Source organism: Rhinoraja longicauda, chromosome 5 (assembly GCF_053455715.1).
Source record: "Rhinoraja longicauda isolate Sanriku21f chromosome 5, sRhiLon1.1, whole genome shotgun sequence".
Taxonomy (NCBI): domain Eukaryota; kingdom Metazoa; phylum Chordata; class Chondrichthyes; order Rajiformes; family Arhynchobatidae; genus Rhinoraja; species Rhinoraja longicauda.
Window position 1 is genome coordinate 9,038,847 of NC_135957.1, and position 26,175 is coordinate 9,065,021.

The 26,175-nt window shown below is 49.6% G+C and overlaps 1 protein-coding gene across 3 annotated transcripts in view; it reads left to right on the top strand.

Annotated features, from left to right (window-relative positions):
• The first annotated feature begins 604 nt into the window (after window positions 1-604).
• Window positions 605-26,175, top strand: part of btbd9 (BTB (POZ) domain containing 9) — a 92,264-nt gene continuing 66,693 nt past the window's right edge. The window contains exons 1-4 of one of the 3 annotated variants that reach the window (XM_078399986.1): window positions 605-625; window positions 13,782-13,993; window positions 17,887-18,250; window positions 25,199-25,463. In XM_078399986.1, the coding sequence (XP_078256112.1) occupies window positions 605-625; window positions 13,782-13,993; window positions 17,887-18,250; window positions 25,199-25,463 (862 nt within the window). Of the gene's footprint in view, window positions 626-5,614; window positions 5,659-13,781; window positions 13,994-17,886; window positions 18,251-25,198; window positions 25,464-26,175 lie in introns of those variants that run through there. The other 2 variants (XM_078399988.1, XM_078399987.1) reach the window with 2 other exon arrangements.

Here is a 26,175-nt window from a genome sequence, read left to right on the forward strand (position 1 = left end):
TGCAGCCTCCGGATGTCATGCTTGGTGGCTGAGCCAAACCAGACCATGATGGAGAAGGTGAGGATAGACTCTATGATGGCAGTATAAAACTGGACCATCATTGCCTGTGGCAGATTGTGCTTTCTCAGCAGCCGCGGGAAGTACATCCTCTGTTGGGCCTTTTTGACTGTGGAGTCTCCCATTTTAGGTCCCTGGAGATGATGGTGCCAAGGAAGTTAATTGACTCCACGGATGTGACTGTGGTGTTGTTGATGGTGAGTGGGGGGAGGGGAGGGGGAGGGGAGGGGGAGCTCTCCTAAAGTCTATCCCAGTGGTGATCAGACGGGTGCAAAAATCAGATCACGACCCTCTGCACCAGTTCCTCAGCCACACATTCATTTGTCCTATCATCCTTTTCCTGCCCTTCCTTTTTCCGGCAACCTACCAAGGTCCAGTTTTTTTAACCTTTTTCTAAACTCCCCATAATTCACTCCACAGGACCTCGCCCCTTGTTCTACCTTTGTTGTTGGTACCGATGTGCAAAACAACGTCTGGCATTGCCGGTGGAGCCAAAAGGATGGTTGATGTTCTGGACAAATGCTGCAGCTCAACAGAGTGTGTGGAGATGAGACCGGCAAATAAAGAGGTGGGTGAGTGGAAGTGCAGGAGGATGAGATGGGGTGTGGGTGGGTGAGGGGATGTGGAGGGAAGTGATGGGGTGGGGGTAGGACCTGGTGGTGGGGAGTGTGGGTGCGGAGAAGGGGTGGGTGAGTGGATGGGGGGAGTGAGTGGGGTCAATGAATGATGTCATGGGGTGGGAGCACACAGGATGTGGGTGTGGGTGGTGTCAGGGTGGGTGGGGGAGTTGGTGTGGGTGGGAGAAGTGGAATGGTGGGTAAGTGGGTGGGATGCAGGGGGTGAGGGTGGGTTCAGGGTGGGGGAGTGGGCGGGATGTGGTGAGATGATGCGTGGGTGCAGGGAGGAGGTGTGGGGGGAGAAGTGGATGGGGAGGTTTAATGGGTGGCAGGCAGGGGGAGTGGGTGGTGTCAAGGTGGGTGGGGGATGGGATGCAATGAGATGAGGTGTGGGTGGGAGAAGTGGAGGGGCTCAGGGTGGGATCAGGAGGGTCTCAAGGTGGGGTCTGGGTGGGGCTCAGGGTGGGTCATGGTGGTCTGGGATAACCTAGGTTCAGGGTGGGGTCTGGGTGGGGTGGGGTCAGGGTGGGTTCTGGGGCTCAGGGTGGGGTCTGGGGGGGTCAGGGTGGGGGTGGGGTCTGGGTGGGTGAGGGTGGGGTCAGGGTGCGGGTGAGGGTGGGGTCAGGGTGGGTCAGGGTGCGGGTGAGAGTGGGGTCTGGGTGGGGTGAGTGTGGGGTCTGGGTGGGTCAGGATGCGGGTGAGAGTGGGGTCTGGGTGGGTGTGGGTGGGGTGTGGGTGGGGGTGAGGGTGGGGTCTGGGTAGGGGTGAGGGTGTGGTGTGGGTGGGGGTCGGGGTGGGGGTGAGGGTGGTGTCAGGGTGGGGGTGAGGGTGGGATGGGGTGAGGATGGGGTCAGGGTGGGTCAGGGTGGGGTGGGGGTGAGGGTGGGGGTGAGGGTGAGGGTGGGGGTGGGGGTGCGGGTGGAGGTAGGGGTGAGGGTGGGGGTGAGGTCAGTGTGGGTCTGGATGGGGGTGAGAGTGGGTCAGGGTCGGGTGGAGCTGGTGGTGAGGGTTGGGGTCACGGTGGGGTGAGGGTGGGGTCAGGCTGGGCTCTGGGTGGGTCAAGGTGAGGTGAGTGTGGGGTTAGGGAGGGGGTAAGGGTGGTGTCAGGTTGGGGTAAGGATGGGGTGAGGGTGGGGGTGAGGGTGGGGGTTAGGGTGGGGTTGAGGGTGGGGTCTGGGTGGGTCATGGTGGGGGTTGAGGGTTGGGGTGAGGGTAGGGTGTGGGTGGGTGAGGATGAGGGTTGGGGTGAGGGTAGGGTCTGGTTGGGTGAGGGTGAGGGTGAGGGTAGGGTCTGGGTGGGTGAGGATGAGGGTGGGGGTGGGGGTGAGGGTTGGGTGGGGGTGAGGGTGGGGGTGGGCGTGTGGGTGAGGGTGGGCGTGAGGGTGGGGGTGAGGGTGGGGGTGAGGGTGGGGGTGGGCGTGAGGGTAGGGTCTGGTTGGGTGAGGGTGGGGGTGAGGGTGGGCGTGAGGGTGGGGGTGGGGGTGAGGGTGGGGTCAGTGTGGGTCAGGGTGGGGGTGGGGTCAGTGTGGGTGAGGGTGGGGGTGAGGGTGGGGGTGGGGGTGGGGTCTGGTTGGGGGTGAGGGTGTGGACAGAGTGAGGGATCTGGGTTGGGGTCAGTGTGGGTCAGGGTGGGGGTGAGGATGGGGGTGGGGTCGGGGTCAGGGTGAGGGTCATGGTGAGGGTCAGGGTGGGGTCAGGGTGAGGGTGGGGTCAGTGTGGGGGTGGGGTCAGTGTGGGGGTGGGGTCAGTGGGGGTGGGGTTCAGGGTGAGACAATAGACAATAGACAATAGGTGCAGGAGTAGGCCATTCAGCCCTTCGAGCCAGCACCGCCATTCAATGCGATCATGGCTGATCACTATCAATCAGTACCCCGTTCCTGCCTTCTCCCCATACCCCCTCACTCCGCTATCCTTAAGAGCTCTATCCAGCTCTCTCTTGAAAGCATCCAACGAACTGGCCTCCACTGCCTTCTGAGGCAGAGAATTCCACACCTTCACCACCCTCTGACTGAAAAAGTTCTTCCTCATCTCCGTTCTAAATGGCCTACCCCTTATTCTCAAACTGTGGCCCCTTGTTCTGGACTCCCCCAACATTGGGAACATGTTATCTGCCTCTAATGTGTCCAATCCCCTAATTATCTTATATGTTTCAATAAGATCCCCCCTCATCCTTCTAAATTCCAGTGTATACAAGCCCAATCGCTCCAGCCTTTCAACATACGACAGTCCCGCCATTCCGGGAATTAATCTAGTGAACCTACGCTGCACGCCCTCCATAGCAAGAATATCCTTCCTCAAATTTGGAGACCAAAACTGCACACGGTACTCCAGGTGCGGTCTCACCAGGGCCCGGTACAACTGTAGAAGGACCTCTTTGCTCCTATACTCAACTCCTCTTGTTACGAAGGCCAACATTCCATTGGCTTTCTTCACTGCCTGCTGAACCTGCATGCTTCCTTTCATTGACTGATGCACTAGGACACCCAGATCTCGTTGAACTCCCCCTCCTCCTAACTTGACACCATTCAGATAATAATCTGCCTTTCTATTCTTACTTCCAAAGTGAATAACCTCACACTTATCTACATTAAACTGCATCTGCCATGTATCCGCCCACTCACACAACCTGTCCAGGTCACCCTGCAGCCTTATTGCATCTTCCTCACAATTCACACTACCCCCCAACTTAGTATCATCTGCAAATTTGCTAATGGTACTTTTAATCCCTTCGTCTAAGTCATTAATGTATATCGTAAATAGCTGGGGTCCCAGCACCGAACCTTGCGGTACCCCACTGGTCACTGCCTGCCATTCCGAAAGGGACCCATTTATCCCCACTCTTTGCTTTCTGTCTGTTAACCAATTTTCTATCCATGTCAGTACCCTACCCCCAATACCATGTGCCCTAATTTTGCCCACTAATCTCCTATGTGGGACCTTGTCGAAGGCTTTCTGAAAGTCGAGGTACACCACATCCACTGACTCTCCCTTGTCAATTTTCCTAGTTACATCCTCAAAAAATTCCAGTAGATTTGTCAAGCATGATTTCCCCTTCGTAAATCCATGCTGACTCAGAACGATCCCGTTACTGCTATCCAAATGCTCAGCAATTTCGTCTTTTATAATTGACTCCAGCATTTTCCCCACCACTGATGTCAGACTAACTGGTCTATAATTACCCGTTTTCTCTCTCCCTCCTTTCTTAAAAAGTGGGATAACATTTGCTATTCTCCAATCCACAGGAACTGATCCTGAATCTATAGAACATTGAAAAATGATCTCCAATGCTTCCACTATTTCTAGAGCCACCTCCTTAAGTACTCTGGGATGCAGACCATCAGGCCCTGGGGATTTATCAGCCTTCAGTCCCATCAGTCTACCCAAAACCATTTCCTGCCTAATGTGGATTTCCTTCAGTTCCTCCATCACCCTAGGTTCTCCAGCCCCTAGAACATTTGGGAGATTGTGTGTATCTTCCTCAGTGAAGACAGATCCAAAGTAACGGTTTAACTCGTCTGCCATTTCTTTGTTCCCCATAATAAATTCCCCTGCTTCTGTCTTCAAGGGACCCACATTTGCCTTGACTATTTTTTTCCTCTTCACGTACCTAAAAAAACTTTTGCTATCCTCCTTTATATTATTGGCTAGTTTACCCTCGTACCTCATCTTTTCTCCTCGTATTGCCTTTTTAGTTAACTTTTGTTGCTCTTTAAAAGAGTCCCAATCCTCTGTCTTCCCACTCTTCTTTGCCATGTTATACTTCCTCTCCTTAATTTTTATGCTGTCCCTGACTTCCCTTGTCAGCCACAGGTGTCTCTTACTCCCCTTAGAGTCTTTCCACCTCTTTGGAATAAATTGATCCTGCAACCTCAGCATTATTCCCAGGAATACCTGCCATTGCTGTTCTACCGTCTTCCCTGCTAGGGCCTCCTTCCAATCAATTTTGGCCAGCTCCCGCCTCATGCCTCTGTAATCCCCTTTGCTATACTGTAATACCGACACTTCCGATTTTCCCTTCTGCCTTTCCATTTGCAGAGTAAAACTTATCATGTTGTGATCACTGCCTCCTAATGGCTCTTTTACCTCTCGTCCCCTTATCAGATCAGGATCATTACACAACACTAAATCCAGAATTGCCTTCTCCCTGGTAGGCTCCAGTACAAGCTGTTCTAAGAATCCATCTCGAAGGCACTCTACAAACTCTCTTTCCTGGGGTCCATTTCCAACCTGATTTTCCCAGTCTACCTGCATGTTGCTAACCACCGTAGCATTACATTTTTGACACGCCAATTTTATCTCCTGATTCAACTTGCACCCTAAGTCGAGGCTACTGTTTGGGGGCCTATAGATAACTCCCATTAGGGTCTTTTTACCCTTACAATTTCTCATTTCTATCCATACTGATTCAACATCTCCTGATTCTATGTCACCCCTTGCAAGGGAATGAATATCATTCCTTACCATCAGAGCAACCCCACCCCCTCTGCCCACCTGTCTGTCTTTTCTATACGTTGTGTACCCCTGAATATTCAGTTCCCAGCCCTGGTCCCCTTGTAGCCATGTCTCAGTGATCCCTACAACATCATACTTGCCCATGACTAATTGAGCCTCAAGCTCATCCACTTTATTTTTTATACTTCGCGCATTTAAGTACAACACTTTAACTTCTGTATTTACCTCCCCTCTCACATCGGTCACAATTGGCCCTGCCCTTAATGAGGGTGGGGTCTGGGTGAGTCATGGTGGGGTCATGGGTCAGGTTGGGGTCAGGGTGGGGGTGAGGGTCAGGGTGAGTCATGGTGGGGTCATGGGTCATGGTGGGGTCTGGGGTTCCCCGGACGGGCCGAAGGGCCGCCGCGCATGCGCCGTCTTCCCGTGACGGTCGCGGACGCGCCGACGTCATCCAGCGCCGACCGCCGAGTGGCGCATGCGCAGAGCCGTCCAGAGCCCGTGTGATGTCACCTACGGCGACTGGGAGAAGCCGGTAACACAAATGGATGTGGGGAGGGGGGAGGGAGAGAGGGGGAGAGAGACAAGGGGAGAGACAAGGGGAGAGAGGGAGGGGGAGAGAGAGGGGGAGAGAGGGAGGGGGAGAGAGAGGGGAGAGAGAGGGGAGAGGGAGAAGGGAGAGAGAGGGGAGAGAGAGGGGGGAGGGAGGGAGGGGGAGAGAGAGGGGGAGAGAGAGGGGGGAGGGAGAAGGGAGAGAGAGGGGAGAGGGAGAGAGAGGGGAGAGAGAGGGGAGAGGGAGGGGGAGAGAGAGGGGGAGAGAGGGGAGAGGGAGAGAGAGGGGAGAGGGAGAGGGAGAGAGAGGGGAGAGGGAGGGGAGAGAGAGGGGGAGAGAGAGGGGGAGAGAGAGGGGGAGAGAGGGGAGAGAGGGGAGAGAGGGGAGAGGGAGGGGAGAGAGAGGGGGGAGAGAGAGGGGAGAGAGAGGGGGAGGGAGGGAGAGCGGGGGGAGAGGGAGAGGGGGGAATGGATAATGAGGGGGGAGCAAGAGAGCGGGGTGGGAGAGGGATGGATGAGGAGGAGGGGGAGAGAGAGATGGTTATATTGATAAGGTGGGGGGAGAGAGAGACAGGCAGATAAGGAGGGAGAGATGGAGGGAGGGAGTGGCTTGGGGAGAGGGAGGGGTAGCAAGGGAGGAGTTGTGAAGGCGGTGGGGGTTAGGAAAGTAGTGTGAGGGCAGAACGGGTAGGGTGGGAGGGATGGAGTTTGTAGTGTGGGTTGGAAGGACGGTCTGTGAGGTATGGGGATGGGAGGGAGGGCAGGGGATGGGAGGGAGGGCAGGGGGTGGGAGGGAGGGAGGGAGGGCAGGGGATGGGAGGGAGGGAGGGCAGGGGATGGGAGGGAGGGAGGGAGGGAGGGAGGGAGGGAGGGAGGGCAGGGGATGGGAGAGAGGGGGAGGGGATGGGAGAGAGGGGGAGGGATGTGGGAGAGAGAGGGGTATGTGAGGGAGTGAGCAGGATATGAGGGAGTGGGAGATGAGGGATGGGATGGAGAGGTAAGGGAGGTGGTGTGAGTGTGGGAAGAGGATGTAAGAGGAGATGGGAAGGAAAGGAGGGGGAGGTGAGGGAGGACAGGGAAGGAGGAGAGTGTGAGGGATACAGTGGGAGTGGGGCTGGAGTGAAGGTTGGGGAGGGGGGGAGGAATGGAGGGGAGGTGAGCTGGTAATGGAGTTGGGATCAGACAGGTACAGAGCAGGGGAGACGTTTGGAATAATGGTCACCAGGAGTCTAGAGTGTCCATTTGTGATATGTCTGGATATGAACCAGAGCAATGAAATTATACTTGCTGTTGCTTTACAGGCACATTAAATGCAACAGTAACAAATAAACATGCAATAAATTATTAGTTATTTAAAGTTGCAAGTTAGTGCAAAAACAAAGAAAATCTAGAGTTACCATCATAGGGCGAGGGATTGAAGTGTATTGATCACAGGGATCTGAGTACACCAGTTCATGAACCATTGAACCATGACAACAAGACATAGAGTCTTGGAGGAACGGCACCTCATATTTTGCCTGGGCAGCTTCCAACCCAGCAGTATTGATTAACTTCAAGTAACCCTTGCTTTCCCCCTCTCTCTGTCCACCCCCCACCTCTCCACCCTAGTTGTCTGACTAGTTTCACTTTCTGATTAATTTTACTGATTATATGCCTCGTTCCCCGTCACCTTCCCCTCAGCCAACAATGAACCAGTCTCCATTTCCTTGTCATTGTCTGCTTTGATCTGACATTTTCACGTTTCCCTTCCATATCTCCGGTTTGCTTCCTCCCTGACTCTCAGTCTGAAGACGAGCCTTGACCTGAAATGTCACCCATTCCTTCTCTCCAGAGACGCTACCTGTCCCACTGAGTTACTCCAGCATTCTATGTCAACCTATGTGGATGGGGCAGGTGTAGAGGGATATGGGCCAAACGCAGGGAGGTGGGACTAGTGTAGATAGGGCATGTTGGCTGGTGCGGGCAAGTTGGGCCGAAAAGCCTGTTTCCACCCTGAATGACCCTGACCTTCCTCTCTTTGTGTAAAAACAAAACTTGTCTCATAAATTTCTTTTAAACCTTCCCTTTCAAAGCCTCTGACGTTCCTGAGAAAACAATCCATGTTTGTCTAAACTCTATTTGTAGCTAATACCCCCTAATCCAGGCAGCATCCTGGTAAACCTCTTCTGGAACTTCTAGAAAGCCTTGATATCCTTCCTGCAATGTGATGACCAGAACTGAGACAATACTCCAAACGTTATTAAGTGTTAGTTGCTCTAGTTAGTAAGTTTGTGGGTTATACTAACATTGGTGATATAGTGGACAGTGAAGAAGTTTATTTTAAATTACAACAGGATCTTAATCAACTGGGCCATTGTGCTGGGGAATAGCAGGGGGAGTTTAATTCTGATAAATGCAAGATGTTGTATTTTGGTCTAAAAACTAGGGCAGGACCTACTCTGTAAATTGTAGAGCACCAGGCAGTGTTTTAGGTCAGGGAAACCTTGGAGTCCATGAAAGTAACGACACAGGTAGACAGATTTGGCAAGAAGATGTTCGGCACACTTGCCTTGATCGGTTATGGTACTAATTGGCCTGGTAAAATTGTAAATTGTCCCTTATGTGTAGGATAGTGTTAATGTACGGGGATCGCTGGTCGGCGCGGATTTGGTGGGCCGAAGGGCCTGTTTCCACGCTGTATCTCTAAACTAAAACTAAAATGCATCCCCAGACATTGTGGGAGTCTAGGGAGGAAATTCCGGAGACCCTTGCAGTGTTATTGGCATCATCTTTAGCAACAGGTTATGTTCCAGAACACTGGAGGGTGGCTAATGTTGTAATGTTGTTTCAGAAGGGCAGCATAGGCAAGTCAGGAACTACAGGCTGGGGAACCAGACGTCAATGGTGGGAAAGATGTTCAGGGGATACTGAGTGACAGGATCTACCGCCATTTGGATAGGCATCGGCTGATTAGGGATAGTCAGCATCACTCAGTGCGTGGGAAATGTATTTTAGCATCACAAATTTGAAAGCGTTTTTGAAGAGGTCAGCCACGAGGATATCGATGAGGTCAGGGCAGTGGACATTGTCTGTATGGACGTTAGCAAGGCCGATGACAAGGTCTTGCATAGTAGGCTAGTCTGCAAGGTTATATTACAAGGAATTCAAGGTGTGGTCACTTTAATTTAATGTTTCAAGTATTTTGTTTTTTTATGGCTATTGGCAGATCAGTTTCCCTCGTGGGATGAATGTCGTGTGGTAGCAAATTGGATTCAAAATTGCCTTGGAGGGACGAGTCAAAGGATAGCTGTAGTGATTTGTTTTTTTCTGATTGGAGGCCTGTCCTGAGTTCTCTGATGTTTGTTATCTACATTGCCGATTTGCATGAAAATGCGGTTAATATTGTTAGTACATTTGTAAGTGACAAGTTGTACAAGACGTTGAGGCTGCACTTGGAGGATTGAGTTCAGTTTTGGGCACCCTGCTATAGAAAATATGTTGCTCAGCTGGAAAGAGTGCAGACAAGATTTATGAGGAAGTTGCCAGGACCTGGGCTGACTCTATCTGGAGAACAAGGGGTCACAGTTTAAGGATAAGGGGGGAGTCTTTTAGGACCGAGATGAGAATGTTTTTTTTCACACAGAGAGTGGTGAATCTGTGGAATTTTCTGCCACAGAAGGTAGTTGAGGCCAGTTCATTGGCTATATTTAAGAGGGAGTTAGATGTGGCCCTTGTGGCTAAAGGGATCAGGGGGTATGGAGAGAAGGCAGGTACAGGTTACTGAGCTGGATGATCAGCCATGATCAAATTGAATGGCGGTGCAGGCTCGAAGGACCGAATGGCCTACTCTCCTGCACCTATTTTCTATGTTTCTAAGTCGGGCCGGAGGGACTTTATTCCTTTCAGCGCGGGAAGTTTAGGGACGATCTCAGAGAGGTGTTTGAAATCGTGAGGGAATTGGTAGGTTGAATGGGCAGTCATTTACACAGAGTAGGGGAATCAAGAAACATAGGTTTAAGGTGAGAGGGGAAATAATTTCATGGGAACCTGAGGGCCAACATTTTCATACTAGTGGTGGGAATATGGAACGAGCTGCCAGAGCATGTGGGCGATGCAGATACAATAACAATATTTTAAAAGACACTTGGAGGAGTACATGGATAGGAATGGTTTAGAGGGATCTGGGCCAAACGTGGGCTGGTGGGACTAGCTTTTATGGGCCATTTTGGTTGGCAAGGACGAATACAACAGCTGTTTCTGTACTGCACGACTCTATGACATCAAAATTGGTGGCATGGTGGCTAGTGAGGAATGATATATATAAGTTTTCAGCATGATTTAGATCAGTTGGGAAGGTGGGCCAAGGACAGCTAAATGGAATTTAACTCTGACAAGTGTGAGGTGTAGCATCTAGAGATGTCAAGGCAGGGCAGGACCTACACAGTAAATGGTAGAGCCCTGGGGAGTGTGGCAGAACAGAGAGATATGGGAGGACGGGTGCACGGATCAATGAAAGAGGCAAGTCAGGTGGACAGTGTGGTGAAGAAGGCATTTGACACACTTGCCTTCCTCAGTCGGGGCATTGAGTACATCATGATACAGCTGTACATGTCGTTGGTGAGACCACATTTGGAGAACTGTGTACAGTTCTGGTCACCCAGCTATAGGAAGGATGTCATTACATTAAAAAGGGTGCAGAAAATATTCACCAGGATATTGCTTGGATTTACAGGCTCGAATTAAAGGGAGAAGTTGGATAGGCTGGGACTTATTTCTTTGGAACGTAGGATTACCGGGGGCATTGGTAAAATGAATTCTCTCCGTTTTTTTTCCGAGAGTAGAGGATTCAAAGGCTAGAGATACAAACGTAAAGTGAGAGGGGAGAGATGTAAGAGGAATATCAGGCGCACTTTTTTCACTCAGATGGTAGTCCATATCTGCACTGAGCTGCCAGAAGAATCTATAGAAGCAGATACAATTGTGACTTGTAAAAGACAATTGGACAGGTCGAAAGAGAGGAAAGGTTTAGACAGCTTTGGGCCAAATTTAGGGAAATAGAACTAGCCCAGAATGGCAACAATAGACAATAGGTGCAGGAGTAGGCCATTCAGCCCTTCGAGCCAGCACCGCCATTCAATGCGATCATGGCTGATCACTCTCGATCAGTACCCCGTTCCTGCCTTCTCCCCATACCCCCTCACTCGCTATCCTTAAGAGCTCTATCCAGCTCTCTCTTGAAAGCATCCAACGAACTGGCCTCCACTGCCCTCTGAGGCAGAGAATTCCACACCTTCACCACTCTCTGACTGAAAAAGTTCCTCATCTCCATTCTAAATGTGTGCAGAAGGGCCTGTTTCCGTGTTGTGTAGATCTTTGAATCTATATTGTGTAGGAAAATAACTGCAGATGCTGGTACAAATCGAAGGTGTCACAAAATGGTGGGGTAACTCAGCAGGTCAGGCAGCATCTAAGAGAGAGGGAATGGGTGATGTTTCGGGTCAGACTGAAGAAGGGTCTCGACCCGAAACGTCACCCATTCCCTCTCTCCTGGATGCTGCCTGACCTGCTGAGTTACTCCAGCATTTTGTGATACCTTTGAGTCTATGTTGCCACTTTCAGGGAGGTATGGACTAGCATCCAAAGACCTCTCTGTGCATCAGTGCTTTGAAGGGTGTGGCCATGTACTGTCCTCTTTCATCTTAAATTTGACCTTCCTGAGTGCAACCTCACATTTGTCCTGATGAAACTCAATCTGTCATTTGTCCGCCCAAATCTGTAACTGATGCTTCTCCTGCTGAAACCTTTGACACCTTCCCGGCGAGTCACGACTCCACCAATATTTGTGTCGACTGACTACAAAACTACTGATCAACCCACCTCCACTGTCATCCAAATCACAAACATCAGGCTGTTTACTGTAATATGCACAAGTATGCTGCAGTCAACGGTTCAGTGATTCAATGATACTTTATTGTCACGTGCACCTAGTAACAGTGAAAGGCTTTGTTTTGCATACAACCCAGTATAATCTTATAGCAGACCTCATCGAGGCAGCACATAGGTGTTGCCAATTTTTGGTGCTGACTAGGTTACAAAAGTTGACCAAACAGTCCTACCTACTGCCTGTCGTCGCACGTGGCGGCAGTCTGCCCGTCCCCCCCCTTCCCACCCCCACCCCTGCCGAGTCCCCCTTCCTTCTTGACCCCCCCCTTCATCTTCCTCGGGTCTTCCATAGTTCTCAGCCCTCGAACCCTTCGCACTCCCGGGTCTCCTATCATTCTCGGCGGGGCTCCCTGCCAGCCATCCTCCATTGAAAAATGCTGTTGGGAAAATAGTAGGAAAGTAGCTGTTCCTCAATCTGCTGGTGTAGGACTTCAGGCATTTGTACCTCCTGCCCGATAGCAGCAGTGAGAAGAGGACATGGCCCGGATGGTGAGGATCCTTGATGGTAGATGCCTCTTTCTTCAGGCAGTGTCGTTTGAAGATGTAGTGAAGGAGTCCACCACTCTCTGTAGCCACTTGCATTCCTGTGAGTTGGAACTGCGACTCCAGGCCACAGTGCAACCAGCCAAGGAACTTCCTACAAAGGTCCCAGCATTGATCCTTCGGGTAAACCACTGGTCACAGATCTCCAGTCAGAGAAACATGCCACCATCACCATCACGTGGCTTTTATGACCAAGCCAATTTTGAATCCAATCTTCCAACTCTCCGTGGATCCCATCTGTCTTCATCTTCTGGGTCAGCCTTCCAAGAGGGACCTTGTTGGTTGCCTTCCTGAAGAGCACGTGGACAACAGTCACTGCCCTACCCTCATCAATCACCTTTGTCACCACCAGGAAAAACTCATTTGTCAGACATGACCGCCCCAGTGCAATCCTCTCCAGATGCTGGTAGATCATATCCCGAAGAAAACTCCAATAATTTCCCTTCCACTGATATAAAGCGCTGTATCCTTTAAATTCCTGGTTTGTCCCTACTGTGCCCACCTTAAGCAGAGGGAGCAACATTCAGTCCACTTAAAGTGCATCACCTCACACGTTTGAGGATTAAATTCCATCTGTCATTGCTCTGACCATTTATTTGTTTTCCATTACCAACTGATCAATATTGGTCTGTAACCTAAAACTGTCCTTCCCATCATTAATAGCAATACCAGTTTTTGTGCCAACTGAGAACTTGTTCATCACATCTTCTACTTTATGTCCATGCAGTCCATGATCCCAAATTAAAATAATATCCTCTGCCTACAAGTGATCCATATCCCTCCATTCCCTGCAATTTCCTCTGTCCATCTAGAAGCCTCTTAGATGCAACTATCATACCTGCCTCCACCACCATCTCTGGTAGCATTTTCTAGGCCCCCACCACTCTCTGTGTAAACAAACTTGCCCCACATATCATATATCATATCATATATATACAGCCGGAAACAGGCCTTTTCGGCCCTCCAAGTCCGTGCCGCCCAGTGATCCCCGTACATTAACACTATCCTACACCCACTAGGGACAATTTTTACATTTACCCGCCAATTAACCTACATACCTGTACGTCTTTGGATATCTCCTTTAAACTCTGCTCCCCTCTGACATTAACTATATACCCCCTGATATTTGACAATTCCACCCTTGGAGGGTGCAAGAGAGAGAGGGGGAGAATGGGGGAGAAGTCTTGGGAAATGGGAGAGGAGAGGCGAGAGGATTCAGACGGAAAGGGAGACAGAGTGAGCGGTAGAGAGGGGGGGACACACACGGTGGAGAGAAGGTGGAGAGAAAGTGTAGAACAGTGAGGTCACATTTGGGATGGTGAGGACACGTGTGAGGCAGGGAGGACACGTGTGGGGCAGGGAGGACACATGTGCAACAATGAGGACATGTGTGGGGCAGTGTGGTCATGCATGGGGCAGTGAGGACATGTGTCTGACAGTGAGGTCACGTGTGCAACAGTGAGGACACGTGTGGGGCAGTGAGGACACGTGTGGGGCAGTGAGGACGTGTGGGACATAGAGGACACGTAGGACAGTAAGCAGAAGGCAGGGTTTGTGTGTGAGGGGAGGGGAGGGGAGGGGAGCGGGGCGTGATTGGACTGGGTGCATGGGTGTTACCTGGTGGCTGTGCTTTCTCCTCAGTGCACTGGGAGGGTCGATGCCAACACCATGAGCAACAGCCACCAGCTGCGGCCATATACCTCGGTTGGGGAGATCGATCACGTGCACATCCTCTCGGAGCACGTGGGCGCCCTGATTCACGGCGAGGAGTACAGCGATGTCACCTTCCTGGTGGAGAAGAAGCGCTTTGCTGCCCATCGTGTGATCCTGGCTGCCCGCTGCCAGTACTTCAGGTATCTGTATTGCTCTGTGTTGCCGTCAGTTGGATTCTCGGTGATCTTCCCCTCCGGTGTCTGGCCCCTGGTGTGATATCTGGTTTTACCGAGGTGGGGGGGATGGGGGGGGGGGGGGTCGGTCACCACGGTTACCAGCTGTGACCTGGAGCCTCGGGTCCCTGTGACACACTGACCACACCACAGGTGCTGGAGTTGTGGATTTGTTGTTGTTAGGCCGCAGCATCGATTCTGCCCACCCGTCGGTTAAACCCCGTGGGCAGTAACTCGGTGAAGGGTGGATGTCGTCAGGGTTTGGAGGCTTTTGCTGACAGACCTGATGGCAGAGGACCCTGGTAGCTTGTTGCAGAAAGAGTAAGATTGTGGGCAATCCGAGACCATCCTTTGCCGCTGCAGCGAGTCACGGACGGTGCGTCCTTCTCGTAAGAGCCTTTCTTGTGGTTTATGAAAGTTCATCTGAAACGTCTGGCAGTGACGACCTCACCTCTCACCCCTTAATTGACGTCCCAGCCCATTGGAAGGGACTTGATAAAGAGGTTGGAAGGCAGGAGAAAGAGGATAATTGGAATTGGAAAAGCAACAAAAGTGTATCGCTGTACTTCGGTACACGTGAAGATAACCTAAACTGAAACTGAAACAAACTGAATCAGGACCACATTGCCTGAGGGAAAGGGGGAGGGGGGTGGGGGAAGGAGTCAGAATCTTCACATTGAGCAAATATCTGGATGAACACCTGAAATCGCCAGGGCAGAAAGGATTCCAGATCAAGTGCTGGTACTTGGGGTTGGTGTAGATGGGTTATTACTATAGCAACATTTAAGAAACATTTAGACAGGTACATGGATAGGACAGGTTTAGAGGGATATGAACCAAATGCAGGCAGGTGGGACAGGTGAAGATGGGACATGTTGGCCAGTGTGGGCAAGTTGGAGCGAAGTATGACTCTATGATGGTCAGCATGGACATTATGGGCTGAAGGGCCTGTGTCTGGGCTGCGTGACACAATGAACATGTGGCGTTTTCCCTCAGCATTGTCCAATCCAGACGGTGATTAAAGTCGCCCGTGATTGCAGTGGCTTTTTACTAGCCCCCATTATTATTCCTTAATACAAATCTGTCTTGCAGTGTAGTTAGTCAGCCTGGATATTGTTTTTAACTTTCCTGTTCCTCACCTCCATCCAAACTGGGTAATGTCTTGAGTTTCTGAAGTTCACGGCTCAGTATTGCAGTGATGGCATTCGTTCCTAACTGAACTGGCCCCCACCCCTGCGTTTGCTTTTCACTTATCCTTCTGAGAAGTCAAACGCAGCCCCGATCATGCTGCAGCTCTGAGGCGGCCACCGGCTCATGCCCATTTGTTTCTATTTGTGCTGTCAACCCATCCATCTTATTACGAATGCAAAGTGAAAGCAGAAGATCAGGGTGGCAGATAAAATGAAAAGGGATGAAAAGATCGTGGGGAAGTGTGTAAATAATGAACATGCAGTGAGGAATATGGATCCAAAGGTGATTTCTGCATAGAGGCGAGGGCATGGTTGGAATACTGAATGAGCATTGATCCAGCTTTTACCGAGGAAGAGAACTTTGCCACCTCTCCTTCTCCTGAGATTTTGGCGATGGTAATGGATGGGGGAATTATAAAGGGGAGGTGCTGGAAAGGCTGACCATTATTAAACAAGTCACTGGTCCAGGTGGGATGCACCCAGGTTGCCTAGTGTTGGTTGCTGCAGATGGGCTTGGTGTAATCATCTAAACCTCCCTGACACAGTAGATGCCAGAGAGGCAGAGATTATTGCAAGGACAGACCTACCAGCTCACGTACACCTTCTCTAACCTCATCTACTGCAGCCAGTGATCCTGATTTGGGCCCCCTGCGAGATTCAGCGTAGACTCGCCGACCGTTTCACCGAACACTTGCACTCGGTCCGCCAAGGCCTGCTGGCTGTTTTAACTCCCCCTCCCATTCCCACACTGGACCTTTCTGTACAGTGCCTCCTCCATTACCAGGGAGAGGCTACACGCAAACAGGAGGACCAGCACCTCATATTCATGGGTAGACTACAACTCAACGGTTTGAACATTCAATTCTACAATTTAGGTAACTTCTTATAACCCGTTCTTCCCCCTCAACGTTCTGCCCTTCATCCCCACCATGTGCCCCACCTGGACTCGCACCTATCTCTTCCCTCCCTCTGGCTTCACAATTTGCTTCCAGTCAAACCTTTTGGCTCACACCTGTTTTATTATCTCTAGCCTTTGTCTAACTATCTGCCAGTCAAACATCCCCATTCCCTGTGTTCACCTATAACACTCTGTCCTGACCAATGCTCTCTTCCAACTTGTCCCCCTCCCCCTCCCCTCCCCTCTCCCCAATCCCCTCCCCTCCCCTCCCCCCTCCCCTCCCCCCTCCCCTCCCCCCTCCCCTCCCCCCTCCCCCCTCTCCCCTCCCCCCTCCCCCCTCCCCCCTCCCCCCTCCCCCCTCCCCCCTCCCCCCTCCCCTCCCCTCATCGTTTGCCCTCTATAAGTGGCAGAGTATGTACTAGCTTTAGCCTGGATCCTGTGCAGGCTCACTAGACTTATTTCTGGGATCATGCTTGCTCTGTAAAGACAGGTTGGGTAAAGTTGGTCGATCTTCTCAGGGTTTGGAAGAATGAGGTGTGCTCGCATTGAAAACCAGAAGTTTCTCAGCAGGATTGATGGGGTGGGGCAGGCTGTTGATGGAGGGTGGGGTGTCTGGAACCAGGTTGTTCTCAAGGACTGGGATCAGCCATTTCGGAGAGGGGCAGGCAGAAATTCCTTATTTGCCGAATTGTAATTGTTTGGAACATTGTCTCTGAGTTGTGTATCTCTGGTGCTGAATATTTTTGAGGGAATGAGAGATGGTGGAGCAGACAGAATGGTCAATTATTGTCACGTGTACCGAGATACAGTGAAAAGCTGTGTTTTGTGTGCTATCAAGATAAATTATATCATTCATGAGTACAATCAAGCTGTATATAAGAGAAAAATAATAATTGTGCAGAATATTCTCTGTCACAGGAGGCAGTGGAGGCCAATTCACTGGATGTATTCAAGAGAGAGTTAGATACAGCTCTTAGAGCTCAAGGAATCAGGGGATATGGGGAGAAAGCAGAAATGGGGTACTGATTTTGGATGATCAGCCTTGATCATATTGAATGGCGGTGCTGGCTCGAAGGGCCAAATTGCCTACTCCTGCATCTATTTTCTATGTTTCTAGAATATAGTGTTACAACATTATAGCCTTACTGTTACTAAGAAAGTGAGGATTTTAAAAAAGTGCAAGGCTGCATGCAGTGAGGTAGATTGGAGGATCAGGAATACACCCTTAGTTTATGAGTGGTCCATTCAGTGGTCTGATAACAGAGGGGAAGAAGCTGTTCTCGTGGTCTGGTGGTACGTGCTCTCAAGCTTTTGCATCTTCTGCCCGACGGGAGAGGGATGAAGAGGGAATGACCGGGGGTGTGAGTGGTCCTTGATTACGTTGGCTGCTTTCCTGAGGCAGAATGAAGTGCAGATGGAGTCGATGAGGGGCAGTTTCTGTGATGGGCTAGGCTGCATCCAAAACTATCCACCATTTCTTGCAGTCTTGGGAAGAGCTGTTGCCAAACCAATGGTAAGAGTCATTGGACTTTCGTAGTGGGTGAGGGACTGGAGCTGCTCGGGCCTGATGGAAGGTCAGGGCAGACTTGGGCCGAGTGGCTAACTCCTGCACCCGGCCCTTCAGAGCCTGCGGGCAGTCTTTGTACAGTAACACTTGGGTAAACCTGCGTGGAACGTTGCACGAGATTAAAGGTGTTGCATGAATGCAGATTGTTTTAACGAATTCAAAGGCTCTTTATTCATCCAAGCATCTTCTCTCTGCCTCTTTCCAGGGCATTATTGTACGGTGGAATGCGGGAGGCTCATTCGCAAGCAGAAATCCCGTTGCCAGATACACCGGCAGAGGCGTTTACAATGCTTCTGAAATACATCTACACTGGCCAGGTCACGCTGAGTTACGAGAAAGAAGAAGTGCTGTTGGACTTTCTCAGCCTGGCCCACAAGTATGGATTCCCAGAGCTGGAGGCCGCGACGTCCGAGTACCTCTGCACCATTCTCAGCATCAATAATGTCTGCATGGTTTACGACGTGGCTAATCTTTATTCACTCAGCAAGCTTTCCAATACTTGCTGCTTGTACATGGACAGAAATGCAAAGGCCATTCTTAGCAGTGAAGGCTTCCTGTCCCTTTCAAAGGTGAGATTGCCTGCACTGTGTTTGGTTTTGGTTTCATTTTGTTTCGTTTAGAGATGCAGAAATAGGCCCTCAGCCCACCGAGTCCGCACCGACCAACGATCCCCACACATTAACACTATTCCACACACACGTGGGACAATTTATATTTACACCAAACCAATTAACCTACAAAACTGTATGTCTTTGGAATGTGGGAGGAAACCAAGGATCTCGGAGAAAACCCTCGCAGGTCACATCGAGAATGTACAAACTCCGCACAGACAAGCACCCCAACCTAGTCAGGATTGAACCCGGGTCTCTGGCGCTGTAAGGCTGTAACCGTCACGGCGCCACAATCATCAAAGTCACATCACTTTGTACTTTAATTCCAATTCAACCCTAAATTGTTTTGAACAAGAGCCCCCGGTGTACCAGAGAACGAGTAGGAACTTGGGTCCACCCGCTGAAGGCTTTGCCAGCCTGGGCCAAATGCCATCTTCACATTTTGTGGGCCTTTGATTCTAATTCCTATTACAGGCTTTAAAAGTGGCTTTTAAACTGCTCCAGAAATGTTCTGCAATCACTTATGTGGTTGATTAAATGCAGTGAAACATTCCCAAACAGGAATCTCATTGCCAGATCAAAGGAGCGTTGGCTGCACTGTGTCACACTGCTGCAAGATGCCAGAGCTGATTATGAGAAATCAAGCCTGATCTGATTAAGGCTTTAACGTCATTAAATAATTTAAGATAATAATGGAAGCAGTTAAAGCCTGTTCAGTCCATTGTTCCTGCTGCAAAATTAATTAAATTCATGATTGATCATTTACCCCGGCCCCATTTTCCTGCACTGGCCTCCTGTCCATTAATTGCCTTAATTAAGTACCCTATCTTATGCAAGAACTGTTCAGAAGCCTGATAACAGACTGTTCCTGAAACTGGTGGTAGGCGTTTTCAAGCTTCTACCAGAGGGCACTGTACCTCCTGCCTTCAATACCTTCAGCATCTCATCCTGCACAAGGTGAGGACTTGGGATCATTCACCGTTCAGGTCGTGGAATGTTTCTGGCTGACCCATCCCATTGTTCTCTGATGGTAACCCCAGTTCTGGGCTCCTCAGCCTGGGAAAACATCATCCTCACATTCCACCTGTCAAGTTTGCAGTCAAAACCTGCACTAAAATCTATGGAATATAATCGCATCCGACTCCATCGCCCCTGGACGGAAACCCACTCGCCCAAGAAGCAGCCTGGTGAACCTTCACCTCACTCCCTCTTTGGCAGGCCCTGCAATAGGCGAGACCAGATCTGTATTCCAGATGTGGTCCCACCAAGATCCTACACAGTTGCAGCAAAACATCTTTACATTGAACTGAAGACCACTCATGACAACACAGATGTTTCCATCCTAGTGGTTGCAGTATAGTGTCATAAAATATACCCTCCTCCACATCATGGGTGAATCTGTGGAATTCTCTGCCTCAGAAGGCAGTGGAGGCTAATTCTCTGAATGCATTCAAGAGAGAGCTGGATAGAGCTCTTAAGGATAGCGGAGTCAGGGGGTACGGGGAGAAGGCAGGAACGGGGTACTGATTGAGAATGATCAGCCATGATCACATTGAATGGCGGTGCTGGCTCGAGGGGCTGAATGGCCTCCTCCTGCACCTATTGTCAACCAAGATGCCAATCTAAGGTAGTCCTGTTTGCCCAAATCTTTCTTAACCTTTTTTATCCATTTTGTCCAAATGTCTTTTAATTGTTGTTAGTGTACCTACCTTAACTACTTTCTCTGGCAGATCGTTCCACATACCCACCACCCTCTTTGTGAAGAAGTTGCCTTTCAGGTCCCTTTTAAATCTCACCTTAAACCCATGTCCTCTGGTTCTTTATTCACCTACTCTGGGTAAACAATTCCCTGCCTTCACCCAATCTATTCCCCTCATGATTTAATACAGCTCTATAAGATCACATCACAGCCTCCTGCCCTCCAAGGAATAAAGTCCTAGCCAGCCCAACCTCTCACGACAGCTCAGGCCATCGATATCTGGGAGCATTCTCATGAATCTTCTCTGCATTCTTTCGAGATCAACGGCATCACTCTTATGTAGAAACAAGGAACTGCAGGTGCCGACTTATACCAAAGAAAGACACAAAATGCCAGCGTAACTCAGCGGGTCAGGCAGCATCTCTGGAGAAAAAGTATTAGATGACGTTTCAAGTTGGGAGCCATCTTCAGACTGACCCGCTGAGTTACTCCAGAACTTTGCGTCTTTGTTTAGCATCATTCTTATAGTAGGGTGACCAAAACTGAGCACAATACTCCAAATTAGGCCACACCAACAGCTGCGACGTAAGGTCCCAACTACTTTATTTAACGCACTAACTGTTGAAAGTCAGCATGCCAAAAGCCTTCTTCACCTCCCTATCACCTATGATTTACTCCACGGTAAATATTTAAGTCCTCGCCCATCTCCAGTGGCTTCACAAATAGACAACTTTGTCAATCTTTAAGGGGGCCTATTATAGACAATAGGTGCAGGAGGAGGCCATTCGGCCCTTCGAGCCAGCACCGCCATTCAATGTGATCATGGCTGATCATTCTCAATCAGTACCCCGTTCCTGCCTTCTCCCCGTACCCCCTGACTCCGTTATCCTTAAGAGCTCTATCTAGCTCTCTCTTGAATGCATTCAGAGAATTGGCCTCCACTGCCTTCTGTGGCAGAGAATTCCACAGATTTACAACTCTCTGACTGAAAAAGTTTTTCCTCATCTCCGTTCTAAATGGCCTACCCCTTATTCTTAAACTGTGGCCCCTTGTTCTGGACTCCCCCAACATTGGGAACATATTTCCTGCCTCTAACGTGTCCAACCCCTTAATAATCTTATATGTTTCGATAAGATCCCCTCTCATCCTTCTAAATTCCAGTGTATACAAACAAGCCTAGTCGTTCCAGTCTTTCAACTTATGACAGTCTATTCTTTCCTGACTTACTCTGTTGTCCTTAATGGAACCATTTTAATGGTGACACAGGTACATTTTGTAATGGGAAGGCATTTGCTATGCTTGCCTTCTGAGGCTAAGGCTTTCACTTTGGATGTCATGTCACAGCTGTGCAAAACATTGGTTAGTCTGCACTCATTCTGCCTGGAATGAAGGGTGCTGTAGTTGTAAGGAGTGCTTGCATAGGAGGCTGAGATGTGATCATAGATATTTAGAAAATTACACGGTGCATTGTCAGAGTATTTTTCCCAAGACAGGGGAGAACTAGAAGGTCAGGTTTTTCAGATAAAAGAGAAATTGAGAGGATCTATTGAGGGGTATGTTCTTCACATAGAGGATGGTGGTTATCGGGAACAAGGTGCCAGAGAAAATAGTAGAGACAGACATTTAAAAGGTATTTTAAAGTGAGACACTTTTCCCCAATGCAGTCATGTCTAAACACAGAGGGCATAGATTTAAAGTGAACAATAAGAAGAGCAATCGAGCTACACAACACAGAAACCTGCCCTTCAGCCCACTTTGTCTGTGCCGACCCTGTTCCTGTCTACGCAAATCCCATTTACCTGCATTAGGCATGTTTCCCTCTACACTTTTCCTATCCATGTACCTGTCCAAATGGCTTTTAAACATTCTAATCGTTTCTGCTTCTACCACGTCTGCCGGCAGCTCGTTCCACACACCCACCGCTTCCCGTGTGAGAAAAAAATTGCCCCTTGGGTCCTCTTTAAATTTCTCTTTCTCACCATAAACCTTTGCCCTTTAGTTCACAGCTCCCCCACCTTAGGGGAAAAAGGCTGTGACTGTCTGTCCAAAGGGATGGATCTGAGGAATAATTTTTCACTCAGATGGTGGTTGGAATATTTCACCTGTGTATCCAATATTGGGGCAAAGACATCTGTTTTCATTCAGAACCTGACTCAATAATAGACAATAGGTGCAGGAGGAGGCCATTCAGCCCTTCGAGCCAGCACCGCCGTTCAATGTGATCATGGCTGATCATTCTCAATCAGTACCCCGTTCCTGCCTTCTCCCCATACCCCCTGACTCCGCTATCCTTAAGAGCTCTATCTAGCTCTCTCTTGAATGCATTCAGAGAATTGGCCTCCACTGCCTTCTGAGGCAGAGAATTCCACACCTTCACAACTCTCTGACTGAAAAAGTTTTTCCTCATCTCAGTTCTAAATGGCATTACCCCTTATTCTTAAACTGTGGCCCCTTGTTCTGGACTCCCCCAACATTGGGAACATGTTTCCTGCCTCTAACGTGTCCAACCCCTTAATAATCTTATACGTTTCGATAAGATTCTTATTCTTATATCTTATTCTTTCGATAAGATAATAATCTTATACGTTTCAAAACCTTGTCTCCACACTTTCCTCTTTCCACATACATCTTCTGGTCTTTACATGTGTACAGAATTCATTGAACTATCTTTGGTTTTACTTGCCAGTATTTTCTTCCTACTCTCTTTTTGCGTGCATAATTACTTCTTTGCTTTCTAGACTCCTCCAAGTTTTCTGCAGCATTAAGCTCTCGGTACCAAACCTCGATCTTGTTTTATTTCTTCGTTGTTTTCGCAACTGGGGCATGTTGATGTGACTGTCCAGAGTTCAGTTTCTTTGAGTGGGCGCTGATCGCATTAAAACTTCCTTGAGTGCTTTCCATTGCTCTGATATCGATGGTTGGAATGCTGGGATTAGATGATACTTCGTTTAGTTTAGTTTAGAGATACAGCACGGAACAGGCCCATCAGCCCCGGGACTGCGCCGACCAGCGATCTCTGTACACTAATGCTATCCTTACACTGACACTGACACTAAGGACAACTTCACATTTATACTAAGCCAATTAGCCTACAAACTTGTACATCTGGCAGGTGGGAGGATACCGGAGCTTCCCGGAGAAAACCCACGCAGGTCACGGGGAAAACGTACAAACTCCGCACAGGCAGCGCCCGCTGTCAGGATCGAACCTGGGTCTCTATTTATCAATTTGGTGCTGGGGATGAGGGCATCAAATATTGGAGAATTCGGGTCAGTTCGGCACATGACAGAGAGGTTTAAGACGATGCCAGTGGTCAAATTCATTAAAGGAACAGGTGGACCAGATGGGGACAAAGTGTTCCCAGTGGAGAAGGGCGACAAACAGGTGATTGGCAGCTGGATTTATAGTCGCAGGAAGCTACGACTGAGGAGCTAACAGACTGCTGTTTAAGAAAACAGAGTCCAGATACCATTTCATCTGTTGTCACTTGTCAGCGAAATGCTGGAATTCACGGTGTGCTAACAAGGCATTTTAAAACATTTTGTTGCTACTCAGCAAAACCAGCCTAGTGTAACAAGGGAGCATCTTTAAGTTTAGTTTATTATTGTAACGTATACCGAGGTACAAAAATTCATCAAAGGCCTTTCTGACATCCATGTTGACTACATCTACGGCCTTGCCCCTGTCAACCTTCCTCCCACACACAAAACCATGCTGACTATCCCTCATCAGCCCCTGTTTTTCAAAATACACGTATATCTATCCCTCAGAATCCTGTCCGATAACTTTCCTACCACAGATGTTGGGATCACTGGTCTAAAGATCCTATATTTTCCTTTTCATCGTTCCTTAAATGGAGGTGCAGCAGTAGCAACCCTCCGGTCTTCTAGCACCACACCCATATCTCCACATAGTCCCACACACAAGTACAGTTCCGTACTCCTTTCTGCCTTAGCCTTCATGCCTCTGTTCCCGCAAACAACCTACTCCAATCAACTTTGGCAAGTCCCAGTCTAATACCAGTAAGGTTGGCCTTGCCCCAATTCAGAATTTTAACTCGTGGACCAGCCCTATCATCGTCTATTACTATTCTGAAGCTAATAGAACTACGCTCGCTGGTCCCAAAAACTCGCCCTCTGACAATTCAGTCCCTCGCTCTGCCCAACACCACCATTGATGGTCCACCACCATTCACGACTGCATATGGCAGGACTGCAGAGCTCAGTTCTGATCGATTGGTTGTGGGATTGCCTAGCTGCGTCCGTGGCTCGCTGTTCGTGTTGTTTGACATGCAAGTAGTAGTCCTGCTTTGTCGCTCACCCAGGCTTGCCTGGTGCTGCTCCTGGATATGCCCCCCTGCACTCTTCATTGAACCAGGGGCGATGCCAGGTTGCAGGTTCTGCTGCTGGTGGATGCCCAGCCCTGAGCTGTCACACCTGTCCGCAGTCTGCCCCATTTAGCAAAATAACAGTGCCCCCAAGACACAATGAGGTGTGTTTTTGTCAAATAGCTCTCCTGGACTCACTTCAAAAGTTCCGCCCCTTCTCCTCAGCCTTTAACTCTCAGGCGATCCCAGTTACCGGTTGGGAAATAGAAATTTCTCAGTACAATAACGCTCTTCCTCCTATATCTCTCTGATGTCTGTTTACAAATCTGAATCTATCTCCTGTTGCATGCCCTGAGAGAAGTTAGTAAAACACCACATGCACAGAGACAACACCATTTTGTTACAAATCTCTACCCATATGGCATTGTTGGACGAGTCTTCAAGGATTTGGGGATATGGATCAGAGGTTACGGGGAGAAGGGATTAAGAGGGAAAGATAGATCAGCCATGATTGAATAGCGGAGTAGACTTGATGGGCCGAATGGCCTAATTCTGCTCCTCACTTATGAACTCATGAACATATATCTTCCCCCACTACTGAAATATTACAATCTTTGACTATCAGTGCAATACTTCTCTTCTATTTCACCTGAAAACTCTTCACCCTGGATATTGAGTTGCCGGTCCAGGCTGTTCTTCAGCTGAGATGTTTGAGTGTTGGCAACAAGGGTAGGTAACATGTTAATTGAGCTTACAGGGCGAGATGAGTGTAGTGACTGGGGCCTGTTCTGAGTAGATGCAAGGGTTAGATATTACCGGCATGTTTACATATAGTTCAGTCGTTGGTACCCAGCACTGACTCTCTCCATTGTGCCCACAGACGGCTCTGCTCAAAGTCGTGTCCCGAGATTCCTTTGCTGCTCCAGAGAAGGACATTTTCTTGGCTCTAATGAACTGGTGTAAACAGAATCCAGAGGAGATGCATGCGGAGATCATGAAGGTGGTGCGACTCCCGCTGATGAGTTTAACCGAGTTGCTGAACGTTGTGCGGCCCTCAGCTCTCCTCTCCGCTGACACCATCCTAGACGCTATCAAAATCCGATCGGAGAGTCGCGATATGGAGCTGAACTACCGGGGCATCCTCAGTGAGTATTAGCACCGGGCACAGTACTCACTGTGCCACCAGGCACAGCACCCAATGAGTACCAGCACTCCAGTGAGTACCACCACTCGGAGTACCTGCCCTCTGTGAGTACCTGCCCTCTGTGAGTACCTGCCCTCTGTGTGTACCTGCACTCTGTGAGTACCAGCACTCTGTGAGTACCAGCACTCTGTGAGTACCAGCACTCTGTGAGTACCTGCACTCTGTGAGTACCTGCACTCTGTGAGTACCAGCACTCTGTGAGTACCTGCACTTTGTGAGTATCAGTGCTCAGTGAATACCCATACTCAGTGAGTATCAGCACTCTGTGAGTATCAACGCTCAGTGAATACCCATACTCAGTGAGTATCAGCACTCTGTGAGTACCAGCACTCACAGAGTATCAGAACACTGCATGCAGGTCACACTGACAGAGTAACATTATGGGTGACACTGTTTTAACACCCATGGGTCAGGTCACCATCACTGTGACTGCAGAGTGCACTCTCCCGCCCATTGCGATGCTGGGTAACATTGAGTGAGAGAGTCCCCTGGATCTTGGTTGGGTACAATGTAATACCTGTACTCTGGGTGGGCACCAGGTGACCAAGGTTTGCAGGGCTGCAGCACCGTGTGCTTTCTGTTGGCCAGCGATGTTTGGTTGCCCACTTCTGGCCCCTGTTTGAGCCTTTGGTAAGTGTGCGGGATGTGAAGCT